Genomic DNA, 13,324 nt, shown 5'->3' on the forward strand with positions numbered 1-13,324 from the left:
AGTCTGGGTGAGAGTGAAACTGTCTCAAAAAATAAATAAATAAAAATAAAATCCTGTGAACTAAAATGGAACTCATCCAAATAGTATGGTACCTTCCTTAAAATGTTGGAAGCTACAAACTACTATTTCCAGGTCTCTCAAAGCTAGATTATCTTTTTAAAATAATGGCTAATAGCAGGGCGCAGTGGCTTACGCCTGTAATCCCAGCACTTTGGGAGGCTGAGACAGGCAGATCACAAGGTCAGGAGATCGAAACCATCCTGGCTAACATGATGAAACCCTGTCTCTACTAAAAATACAAAAAAATTAGCCGGGTGTGGTGGTGGGCACCTGTAATCCCAGCTACTTGGGAGGCTGAGGCAAGAGAATGGCGTGAACCTGGGAGGCGGAGCTTGCAGTGAGTGGAGATCGTGCCACCGCACTCCAGCCTGGGCGACAGAACGAGACTCCGTCTCAAAAATAAATAAATAAAAATAAAATAATGGCTAATAGCTAAAACTCAAGATCTCTCCAGCTGGCTCTATAATCATCAGCTATTTGGGATATCTAAAGTTTCAACTGGAAAGTAATGGACCACTGCCTTCTTGGAGATCAGTTTTAAAATGGCTTGTAAGGGCCAGGCGCAGTGGCTCACACATACGATCCCAGCACTCTGGGAGGCCAAAGCAGGCAGATTACTTGAGCCCAGGAGTTTGAGACCAGCCTGGGCAACATAGTGAAACCTGATCTCTATCAAGAAAAAAATGCCAGATGTGGTGGTACACGCCTTACTTGAGCCTGGGTGGTGGAGAGTGCAATGAGCTGCAATCACGTAAGTGCACTTCAGCGTGGGCTACAAAGCGAGAGACCCTTTCTCAAAAATATAAAACAAAATAAAATGAAATAAAAATGGCTGTAAGCCAGAGGAGCCACAGGTAAGTTCACAAAATTTAGAAGCCTTGGCTGGGCGTGGTGGCTCATACCTGGAATCCCAGCACTTTGGGAGGCCGGGGCAGGCGGATTACCTGAGGTCAGGAGTTACAGACCAGCCTGGCTAACATGGTGAAACCTGTCTCTACTAAAAATACAAAAAAATTAGCTGGGCACGGTGATGTACGCCTGTAATCCCAGCTACCTGGGAGGCCGAGGCAGGAAAATTGCTTGAACCCGAAAGGCGGAGGATGCAGTGAGCCAAGATCACGCCACTGTACTCCAGCCTGGGACACAGAGCGAGACATCTTCTCAAAAAAAAAAAAAAAAAAAAAAAAAGAAGGATTAATTAAACAAATACCAATTAACGACTTAGAATTCTCTGAACTAAAAATATTCAGATTTTCCTTAAAATATCCTTAAGTTGTGGGAGAGGAATAAATGTTATCCTACTACATATGCTTCTATTTCATAGGAGCTAGAAAGGGTACATAGCTGAACAGAAATTATATCCAATCCTCCACGTTCTTTAAAGGTTCAAACTTAGGGGAAAAGTGTGTCTGGTCTTTCAAAGTGATATAAAAGGAAGGCCAAGATCAAAAAATCAATCACATACCTCCCAAACTCACCCATGACTAATCTGTACTACTGATCTATTACTGGTTAGTTTACGGTGAGGACTAAGTGAAAGAGTTTTATAAAAATCTATATCCTTGGACTCTACACTGAGGTAACTCCTGCAAAATCAGATTAATAAAGGATTCGTGCACTTTTTAAATTCAGACATTTCTGTAGGAAAACTACATTCACCTTGATGTATCTGAGATACCTTAAATTATAGAAAGAAAAAAAGAATTGGGGAAGCACTTACAGAACGGCAGAAAGAAGTTTAACTTAATATAAACTCAAATGACAAGACAGCCAAAGTGCTGGAGTGGGTAATTTTCTTTAAGTGAAAGGAAGCTGAGAAAGCTTGAGATTGCACAGAAAGGCAATCTGATGACTGGGCGTGATGGCTCACGCCTGTAATCCCAGGACTTTGGGAGGCTAAGGCGGTGAATTACCTGAGGTCAGGAGTTCAAGACCAGCCTGACCAACATGGAGAAACCCTGTCTCTAAAAATACAAAATTAGCCGGGCATGGTGGCGCATGCCTGTAATCCCAGCTACTCGGAAGGCTGAGGCAGGAGAATTGCTTGAACCTGGGAGGCGGAGGTTGCGGTGAGCCGAGATCGTGCCATTGCACTCATTCCAGCCCGGGCAACAAAAGTGAAACTCCATCTCAAAAAAAAAAAAAAAGAAAGAAAACAAAAGCAATTTGATGATCTAAAATGACCTATAAAGAAATAAAAGCATCACCATCACTTTAAGTCACCTAAAAATAATGACACTCCATGACAAATTATTTTCAACTTAAGTTTCTTACTTCACAATAAGAATTTTTGATCATGTAGACTATTTAACAATACCACTAAGTAAAAAGAACAGATTTTCCAAGTTATGCAGCAATACCAGAGAGCAGGATTAAATGTTTAAAAATTTTTCATTATCTACTTCCATCACAGAAATTTTCTCTAAGGTCATTTCTATAGCGGTTATAGAGGGTCCACTGCTAAAGTGAATATTTAAATATTTTTTCAATATAATGCACATACGTAAAAAACATAGTAAAGCAACTAGAAAACTAGAAATTCAGATAATCCGTCTGTTTAAACTTCTTAAAGTTGGTCCAATTTACACATTTAAACCACAGAATTAAAAAAAGGGCCTCTAAAATAGTTCTCAAATGTACTCAGTATTTTGACAGAATACCAAAACTAGCTAAGATCTTAGCATTTTTACAGGCTAAAAGTACCTCTTGCACTAGGGTAGTGTTATCTTACTCTTGAATCCATAGCTTCATCAAAATATGTAAAAACTGCTCTTTGTTAATTTAGATCCATTTAAGTTATTAGCCTTCTTCAGGAACTAGAAAGTAGCAAAATTTGGAGAAAAAAGCATAATCACACATAAAAACAGAAACTTTTCTCTAAGTCCTCTCATGGTTCCGTTGTGTTCCTTTATGATGTCCCAACAGCTTAATGACTCCAGTAGCAAAGACTTTTTAAGTCCCTTCACATCACTCTCATTTGAGACACTGTAACTATCTATTTTCCTCAGAATTTAGAGACCCTTTCTGAGAATATTGGTCATACTGACATTTCTGCTATTATTTCCTTATAAACAGGCAAGAAATAACATAGAAAAAATTGGAGTCACCAATGTTTAATAGACCTTCTCATTCTATGAATTCACACGGGACCTAAAATTTAAAGTTTAGTGCTTATCAGAAACTAAAATGAATTCCATGATATATTTAGTACAGCCAACAAATTTAGGAAAAGGTAACACCCAAAACATATACCAATTAAAATTTGCTGGCTTTTGTGAGTTTGGGGTTGTATTTCTTAATGAAAATACATCTTCTTAAATGTTTAAATAAACCTAAATTTAGCATTTATGTTAATTTACTTTGGTACAGGTTAAAGATTAAAAGACAAAAATACTGAGATCCAAACACAAGGAAAGGGAGTGATTGGTAATACTCTTTAACAGAATATTAAAAACAATGGTATGATTTAGTCTACTAAAAAAAAATCCATACTCACTAAAAAATGCTTATCAAAGGATTAGCTATGAAAAGAAAATGACCCTTCCAGATGTTACTGTAAAGAAAAACCCTGTTAACAGTAACCATCAAATCAATTTCATGGCAGCAACTTGTTCCAGTTAAGTAGAGCACATCAGGAAAAAATGGATGGTCACAGATTATAGATCAAGCTAGTGGGGTGCTATAACGATGACTTTAAGTCAACTGCACCATATATTGGGGGAAAAAAAGTCAGAATGAGTAACACTGAAAAAGTTGAAAGAGAAAGGACAACATATTTAAAAGGGCATTTTGAAAAAGTTCCCATTTTGCCAGATGTGATAATTAAAGCAAAGGAGAATTAGATTTTCTTTTCAAATGACTATTTCAGAAGTCTAAGCCTAACTCAGAAAAAGAATTTGTTTATGAGGAACACAGAGCAGGATACTGTAGTAGTTGATTTGTCCAAGTCTCTAAAGGGATAGATGTAATATGGGATAATAAAAAGTGAGTTTTGAAGTATGTTTAAGAAAGTTGTGGAAAAGGAGAAAAAAAATGATGAAAAATTTCAGTCGTAGTATGAGAGTTTGTGTTAAAGGGAAATTAAAAAAGGAAGAATGAACTAATCTAAAATATGAAACATACTGAAACAAACACCAGGGCTCTACATTAACTCTTTCCCTGTAGCCACAGATAAGGAAAAAAAGAGAATTGTTCAAGAATACATCTTTACTACATACAAATCAGCAATCAAGACAGATGGAGAGCTGAAATCTAGCATCCTGAATGGCAGAGCACATTGACTGCAAAAAAAATACTTAAAACAATTCAACAAAGCAGACAAAAAAAACCTGCTTAAATATATGATTAAGAAGAACATATTGATGCCAAAAACCAACAAGATAATCTCAGTGGATGACAGCTTTGTGGCCAGAAGTAATCTAGGCAGAATATATTAATGTAAAGCCCTGGTTTAAAATGCTCAAAACAATTACCTTCCAAATAAAGTAAGTGTTCTCAAAAGTTTAAAAATGCTTGATCAACTCAATGTCATCAGACTACAGAATTAGAGTCAAAGATATAGGTAAATAGGCACTACAATGTAAAAGAAATTAGAAGCATCTGTTGCGTTAACTCACCTTATTAGAATGAACTGGCAAATCACATATAGAGCACAGATGGGGATAACCCTTCGGTAAGAGTCCATGGAAGTCTTCAATATTGCTACTTGGAGGAGCGCCTCTCTTTTTCTCAAAGAGAGATCTCTCTTGTAAGGGGCCAGGACCACGTCCCATTCTCTCATACTCACTGTCAAATTTATGATAGTTATGCGAGGTCTCACCAAAAAAAGAATCATCCCTACACCTTTCTCCATCTCTTAATCTGTCATCTTCATAATCCATTCTGTCATAATAACCAGATTCTTGAGAACGACTTCCATGGTCATAATCAAGCACTGGGTTGAGACTAGGACCACGATCATCAAAACTATCTCTTCTAAAGTGCCTTTTTTCTTCCCAATCATCCCTAGGTACTCTGTATGGTGGCTCCCGTGTAGCAGATCTGCCATCTCTACCATAACTCAAGGTAGGGCCTTCTTCAGTTCTCCTCCTTTTAAGCTGTAGAAGGATTTGGGGCAAATTCTCAGGAGTAATCTTGTCCTCTGGATAACGACTCAGTTCATCTAAGTCTCTAGCAGACAGACCAAAGCTGGCCAAAATGTTACTGGCCTGGTCTGCATCTCCACGGTGTTGAGAAGATAAAGGGAGTGGACCTCTACTTCCAATGTTAAATATAGACTGCAAATTATGGGAAGAAGTACTAGCAGAAGACAGTGCACTATGAGCTCCTTGTTGATTCAATGAAGAACTCATTCCAAGATTCATTAAACTAGCAAGGCGTGCAGTACCCTGGTTCATCCTTCCAAGAGATGCTGGCATACTTAAAGACTGGGTAGCAGCAGCAAGAAGGCCTATTCCTGCCGCAGACAGGTCACGCCCATGACCCTGTGAGTCCCTACTGAGAGATGACTGCTGGAATGACTTGGACATTGTAGAACTAGCTCTTGTCTATTTTACAGATTAAAAAAAATTTTTTTTAAAGATGGCCAAAAAGAAAGCTCAAACTAGAAAGCTAGGTTAACTTTGCTTCAAAAAATGGTAACGCCAAGAAAAAGGATCAATAAGGACTGCAGAATCTTCTTCAAGCTGAGAACCAGCAGACAACTCTGTAGAAAAATAAGCAATTTTAGTCATAAATCCCTTTAAGCAGATGCCGTTTTTTTAAGAAAAAAAAACTTATGCATCATGTTGATTAAAAAAAAAACATTTAAGATCTCAAACTTACAAGGAATTTATTACATATCTTAAACAGATTTCTGATGTATGCAGAGCCTGCATATAGATATTTAAAAAGTAGTATTTCATGCTAAAGCTTAACTATTAAAGGGACTTTCATACTGAATTTAAAAACATGTAAATTGAAAGGTTAGATGTCTGAGTACATCAAAATTTCAGTAAAAATATAGATGGGTTTCTTCTTTTAGAAGAATAAAAACACACCCTATAGTATGATGCTTAAGTTCCAGGAGAAGACTAAAAACAAAAAAAATCAAGGTCAGCAAGTCAAAGATGAATCAGTTGTACTGTGCTTTGGAAAATGAGACCTATTATCACTATCAGAAAGAACCAAGTAAAATCACAAGTAAATGAAGCTTAGGTTTCAAGTACCTAATATAAGATACAAGACCAAACATAATAGCTGAGACCTTTATACAGCAAAATCAATTTGAGGTGAAGATAGATGTGAATAAGAAAAATAAGTCATTTCCTATAGTTTTAAGGATTGCTGCCCAAATTTAAGTTATACAACTAACTGCCTTTTTACTGACCATCCTACATCAGGCAGTGTTTACTTCATATCTAGTCTTTTAAAGTAAGGAGAACTAACTCTGGTCAGTATAGGAATAGGAGCCCTCCCAAGAAAAAACCTAGGTACAGGAAATACAGGTGATTTAAAGAAGGGAACTCCCCAAATTAGCATCCGTCAGTACTTATTTAATGCTCAGGGCTACAGCACATCTAGAGCGCAAAACAGGTAAAAATGAAAATAAGATCTTGGTTACACAGTTTCCTGTAAACTTTTCATAAGAATAGCCCAAATCACCTGGTAAATTTATGTTCTGATTATGATCCCCCAAGACGTGTTTCTAGATGAAATTGTTTTCTTCCTTAAATCATTATTGTTGTACCTCAGAAACTGTCACATAAGAATTTCCAAATCATTTATATCATGATTGTCATGAAATATTAGTTGAAAGATATACATAACGTCTTCAGTGAAACAATTTTATAATCACAACTACATACAGACGTAAATCTGAAGTTGTTTGGTACAGAATTCTATGAGGCACTGCTTAAATTTTCTATTTTTTGATCACCAATACACTCAGCACTGGTAGCTTAATATGTTAAACTTTAACAGTAAAACCAGACAATATCCAGTAGTTACAAGTCTATTACAGGACCAATTTCACCAATGATAGAGTAAAGCAAGGATACAATGGACAAATACAGTGGCAAAGGAAGTATAAAAAAAGTTGCAGGCAAGAAAGATTTAGACTAGATTTTTAAAAATAGATATAATCAAGTTTTAAAAGACAGAAATGCTATAAGTGGTTGGAGTTACAGGAAGATGTTTTTGCACACCAAGAAAGATGAATTTGAGAAAATACACCAAAGAAACTATTAATAGTTCTAGACAAGATCCACTATGTAAACTACTTAAGCTTTAAGATTAATAAAGATGAGATTAAGTGGACTTCTTTGGATGAAAGTTTCTTTGATATGTCTTATAAATGGCACACAGAATGGCGGCTGAGATGCTATGTAAATGGTGGTGGACCCTCTAAATTTTCACACATATTTTTAAAAATCAAATCCTTTAGAGGGTTTTTCAAAATAAAAATGTTGAAGTATCAGGGTTATTAATTGCAGCTTTGACCTTCATGTTGTAGCCAAAGCTTTGTATTACTGAAAAGTCGGTCTTTTGAATTATTTTTTTCCCTAAGAGAAATTATATAATGGTATTACAATTATGTTTAAAATTTTTAAAACGGCCATATTTTAAGGAAATGTGATTGTTAAGACTACAGAGCTCTGAATTACATTTTTTGGTAGCTCATAGGAAAACAGTGGATCTACAAAAGGAAAAAGTTAAGAGAAGCAAAGGTAAAGGATAACCTTAAGACAAACAGAAAATGGATGTCAGAAAAACTCAGAAAAGAGTCAAGACAAACAATGTAAATCCCATGACAACGTGTAATTCCATAACAACCACCTTAGTAGTTTTAAGATACTCAGTTTCAACGTAAAATGCAGCTCCATCAAGGATATTAGGGTAAAATTAGTGAAAAGCAATTTAAGTTAGATTTTGGATTAAACCACAAATAAACCAAATTCTTAAAAATGGTTTTATTAGAACAAAGTTGGGAGAAACCAGATGTGGCAGCATTGTTGAAAAAACATTTATGAAAAGTTTCTCTATCATGTCAATGCTGAACATAAGACGTACAAGCCACTTTTAAAGGCTCATTCACATGGGACCCACTGCCTATTAGCAAAAGCAGCATAATATGGAGACATTTACTAAAGATTTACAAAAGATTAGCTCCTTTTACTATGTTTTTTCCTGTAATTATAAAATTGCCTTTCTATAGGAAACTGCACTAGGGGTTAAAACAATTTTGAATATAGTAGCTTTGGGAGAACGTTTATTATCAAAATCCAATTTACCTATTTAAAATCTCTATATAATAGTGTAAATGCCCATCAATGCAGAACCCTTCACTTCCAAAAAAAGAAAGCACCTGCATCCCCCTAAAAACTATCAACATTACCCACAATTTCACTTCACAAATGCCATTTACTACAATCTTGATAACCAAATTGTTTTTTTTTTTTTCCCAGATGGAGTTTCACTCTTGATGCCCAGGCTTGAATGCAATGGCACGATCTCAGCTCACTGCAACCTCTGCCTCCTAGGTTCAAGTGATTCTCCTGCCTCAGCCTCCCAAGTAGCTGAAATTACAGGCACACACCACCACACCCAGCTAATTTTGTATTTTTAGTAGAGACGGGGTTTCTCCATGTTGGTCAGGCTGGTCTCGACCTCAGGTGATCCCCCTGCCTCGTCCTCTCAAAGTGCTGGGATTATAGGCATGAGCCACCACCCCTGGCCTGATAACCAAATTCTTAACAAATTAGCTTTAAAAATTCATTTTTATAGGCAACTCAAAACAAACTGTAACTTAAAACTATTTTATGATACAATTTTAAGCTGTTTAAAAATGCTAGCTTCACATTCAACATCTAAACAAATCTGAATATCATCCCTATGGTTAGGAAACGTGTCAGTTAATATTCTACCTCCCATTACATGATAATCTGATTTCTGTTATTGGCTTTTTCTTCTCCAATTAAAAGAACTAGAGTACTAAAATACTTCTGAAAAATTTCACATACCCTGAAAATTCATGGAGCACAGAAGCAAACAGCTGTTCCAGATCTAAATTTCCTTAAAGATTACCAGTAAGTCCTTAGTCATTCTTTCAGAGGGTTATCTAGCAGAATTACTAAAATGAGCGCAAGCCAACTTTAGTTTCTTAGAAGGTATTAGAAAAAAATGAAAAGATCTTTAGCTGTTAAAAAAAAAAAAAAAGACAGTGTCTGACTCCTTCATCGCCTAGGCTGGAGTGGAATGGCATCACACCTGGAGTGCATTGCCCAGGCTCACTGTAACCTCTGCCTCCCAGGCTCAAACCATCCTCCCACCTCAGCCCAAGTAGCCGGGACTACAGACACATGCCACCATGCTTGGCTCGTTTTCATTGTTTTGGTAGAGAGGGGGTTTTCACCATGTTGGCCAGGCTAGTCTCGAACTCCTGGGCTCAAGCAATCCTCCCGCCTTGGCCTCCCCAAATCCTAAGAGGTATCTCCTACTCCACATGGATCTTCAGCTATGCTCTCAACTGTGTGAGATAATCACTCCTTTAAATAATTTTTCTCTGGCAGGGCACAGTGGCTCGCGCCTGTAATCCCTGCTCTTTGGGAAGCTGAGGTGGGTTGATCACGAGGTCAAGAGATCAAGACCATCCTGACAGACATGGTGAAACCCCATCTCTACTAAAAATATAAAAATTAGCTGGGCAGGGTGGCGCGCACCTGTAGTCCCACCTACACGGGAGGCTGAGGCCGGAGAATGGCTTGAACCTGGGAGACGGAGGCTGCACTGAGCCGAGATTGGGGCACTGCACTCTAGCCTGGGCCACAGAGCAAACATCCGTCTCAAAAAACAAAACAAATAAAAAAATAATTTTTCTCAGTCTTTGTAGTCAGAATTAAAAAAAAAAACTAATTTCAGATGGTTTACACATAAAACTATAAAAGATTATTCATGGTTTAACCATAAAAGTAGATATATTCACGGAAAAAAATACCTTCATAATGACATTATTTTAACTTCACATTGAAACTTACAAGCAACAGGTAGAAAACTACAGTTTCTTATATTTTCCTCTTCTGAATTGCAAGAAATGTTCAGATTTTCCAAATGTTCCATCAAGGCCAATCACCTTGATCATTTATTAGCTTATTCATGTGAAAATATACCAATATGTTTTAGGTAGTAATCAACAATACCAATTTAGTAAAAATGTCTTAACCCATGTCACTGATAGATGGCAGACATAGTTGACTATCAGTAATTTCAAAGCAGCATCATTTGGAAAGGTAACTGCTTGATTTTTGTCATAAACACACAAAAATATTGAGTCCTGTGGTCAGGACTTTCAAACCAAGCACCCAACTTATTTTCAATTCAAGAACAGGTTTCAGTTACTCTTTAAACTTTTCTTCATTTATTAAATTTTATAATGGTTTTATAAAGAATTTACCATAGTTTCCATTATAAAAGTACTAGAAGTTTTCATTTTAATGTTGGTGTATATATTTCCTAATATATTTTGTAACAATTATTTCATTTAAGGGTTTGTTTTTTGAAGTGTGCTGAAGAACTACTCCATTTTTTTTCCTAGAGTTTCAGCCACTTTCAAATCTTATGCTCTCTAATCTGTGTTTTTGAGTGTCACAATCTCATCTCAGTATGGCATGTACCTTGAGTGGCTTATTTAAAATAGGCCAGGCGTAGTGGCTCACACCTGTAATCCAGCACTTTGGGAGGCTGAGGCCGGCAGATTACCTGAGGTCAGGAGTTTGAGACCAGCCTGGCCAACATGGTGAAACTCCGTCTCTACTAAAAATACAAAAATTAGCCGGGTGTGGTAAAGTAGCATGTGTCATTATACAATAGAAAAGATAAAAAAGTGTAGTGCCAGGAAGGCTGACATACAAGCATGAATATTTTCAAGTGCTTTAAGACCATTGTTCTTAATCCATCTAACAGACCTGAAGTCAATTTTTAGTCCACTTCTTGATCCTTAGGCTAATGAATGACAAGAATGTTGCAGAGTGGCATCAGCTGCTGAGAAGGCAGAAAACTACTTGTTAACCAGTGTAAGAAATTCCCACTCAGACCTGGAATATTGTCGTCTTCTTAGGTTTAAAATTTTTTCCCAAGTGAGGAGTGCCTCTGCCCGGCCGCCCCGTCTGGGAAGTGAGGAGTGCCTCTGCGCAGCCGCCCCTTCTGGGAAGTGAGGAGCGCCTCTGCCCGGCTGCCCCGTCTGGGAGGTCTACCACAGAGGCCAGAAGCAATGTGGGGGCTGGACGTGGTGGCTCACGACTGCAGTCCCCGTACTCTGGGAGGCCGAGGTGGGTTGATCACTTGAAGCTAGGAGTTAGAGACCAGCCTAGCCAACATGGCGAAACATATGAAAAATACAACTGACAAACCAACCAACCAACCAAGCGACAACAAAACAGGTCTACCCTGGAGTCATACTCTGATTTTTTCTATTTTCCTCCCTTTCTAATCCTTTATCCCACTTTCTTTTTCTTCCTCTTCCTTCTCCTTCTTCTTTGTCAAATAGAGGATTGAGTTATTATCATTGATCCATAAAGGTCCCTCTCTCATTTATTTTCTTTAATTCCCACCCCCCATTTCTATTCCCCGTCTTCCCATGTGCAACCTTCCTAATATGTTTGATATGCATCTTTGTTTGTATGTACTTTTAGAAAATGTTTATTGTTTTGTGTGCAAAAAAAAGACTGTCTTTTCTCTATAAAAAAATAAATAAAAATAAAATAAAATTTTTTCCCAGTGACCTTCCATCAGGCAAGAAATAGTTTCAGATTAAAACTACACAGAATTGATGAAGTAAACCCATATTACAAGATAGGAAGTTACCCCATTTACCTGATAATGTTCATTGTCTATTTGATCTACGACATAAACTTGGCTCTTTACTTTCTTCTCTGCTTAAACAAAATCAGTGATTTCTTTCAAGGCTCCATTCTGGGCTGGGCGCAGTGGCTTATACCTGTAATCCCAGCCCTTTGGGAGGCTGAGGCGAGAGGATCACTTAAGGTCAGGAGTTCGAGACCAGCCTGGCCAATATGACAAACCCCATCTCTACTAAAAATACAAAAATTAGCCGGGTGTGGTGGCACACACCTGTAGTCCCAGCTACTTGGGAGGGTGAGGCAGGAGAATCGCTTGAACCCGGGAGGTGGAGGCTGCAGTGAGCCAAGATCGTGCCACTGTACTCCAGCCTGGGTGACAGAGTGAGACTGTCTCAAATAAAGAAAAAAGGCTCCATTCTGTATCCCTAAGAGCCCTATTCTCTCGACTTCCACAAACATTTCTACAACTCTTTTATTTCATACATAGTGAATTTTGGGGGCCCAAAAGCCTTCGTGTGAATCCTGGTTCTATTACAAACAGCTGTGTGACCTTGAGCCAAAAAGGGTGGTGGGAAATAAAAATAATACCTACTTCATAAGGCTGTAAAGACTTGATAAATTAGGCCAGGCACGGTGGCTCATGGCTGCAATCCTAGCACTTCGGGAAGCTGAGGTGGGAGAATCACTTAAGGCCAGAAGTTCGAGACCAGCCTGGCCAACATGGGGAAACCCTGTCTCTACCAAAAATACAAAAGAGCCAGGTGTGGTGGCAGGCGCCTGTAATCCCAGCTACTCGGGAGGCTGAGGCAGGAGAATCACTTGAACCCAGAAGACGGAGGTTGCAGTGAGCTGAGATCATGCCACTGCACTCCAGCCTGGGCAACAAGAGCAAAACTGTCTCAAAAAAACAAAACAACAAAAACACCAAAAATTAGCCAGGCTTGGTGGCATGTGCCTGTAATTCCGGCTACTGGGGAGGCTGAGGCAGAAGAATCACTTGAACCCTGGAGGCAGAGGTTGCAGTGAGCCACTGCAGCCTGGGCGACAGAGTGAGACTGACTCAAAAAGAAGACTTAATAAATTAGTCTACATAAAATATCTAAAATAGTGTCTGGCATACAGCACCCATAGTAACCATCTCATTTGGTATAATCTGATCCTCATAAAACTAAGAAGGTGAAATCTATCTTTCTTTATTTTTAGATGAGAAAAACTTTTAGAGGTAAAAGGACTGAGATCCAAAGACAAATGAATAAAGAGCTTATAAACTTTTTATCTGCACCGTAGTCTCTTTCATGTGTCAACTTTAATGTCATACTGGTCACCAGGAATCAGCTTTCAAAAACAGATTTAAAGACTGGTAGTAACTTTTGTTTTTGAGACAGAGTCTCGCACAGTTGCCACGGCTGGAGTGCAATGGCGTGATCTTG

The 13,324-nt window shown here is 38.1% G+C and overlaps 1 protein-coding gene across 24 annotated transcripts in view; it reads right to left on the reverse strand.

Moving 5' to 3' along the window:
• The window catches only part of MATR3 (matrin 3), a 55,196-nt gene that overhangs the window by 17,763 nt on the left and 24,109 nt on the right, over nt 1–13,324 (reverse strand). For 19 of the 24 annotated variants that reach the window (XM_063642745.1, XM_063642750.1, XM_055286074.2 and 16 more), the window contains one exon: nt 4,677–5,764. The exons of the other annotated variants lie outside the window; for them this stretch is intronic. In XM_063642745.1, the coding sequence (XP_063498815.1) occupies nt 4,677–5,588 (912 nt within the window). In that variant the 5' untranslated portion in view covers nt 5,589–5,764. The remainder of the gene's footprint in view (nt 1–4,676; nt 5,765–13,324) is intronic. 24 annotated transcript variants of the gene reach the window in all.

This window comes from Symphalangus syndactylus, chromosome 7, assembly GCF_028878055.3.
Source record: "Symphalangus syndactylus isolate Jambi chromosome 7, NHGRI_mSymSyn1-v2.1_pri, whole genome shotgun sequence".
Classification (NCBI taxonomy): domain Eukaryota; kingdom Metazoa; phylum Chordata; class Mammalia; order Primates; family Hylobatidae; genus Symphalangus; species Symphalangus syndactylus.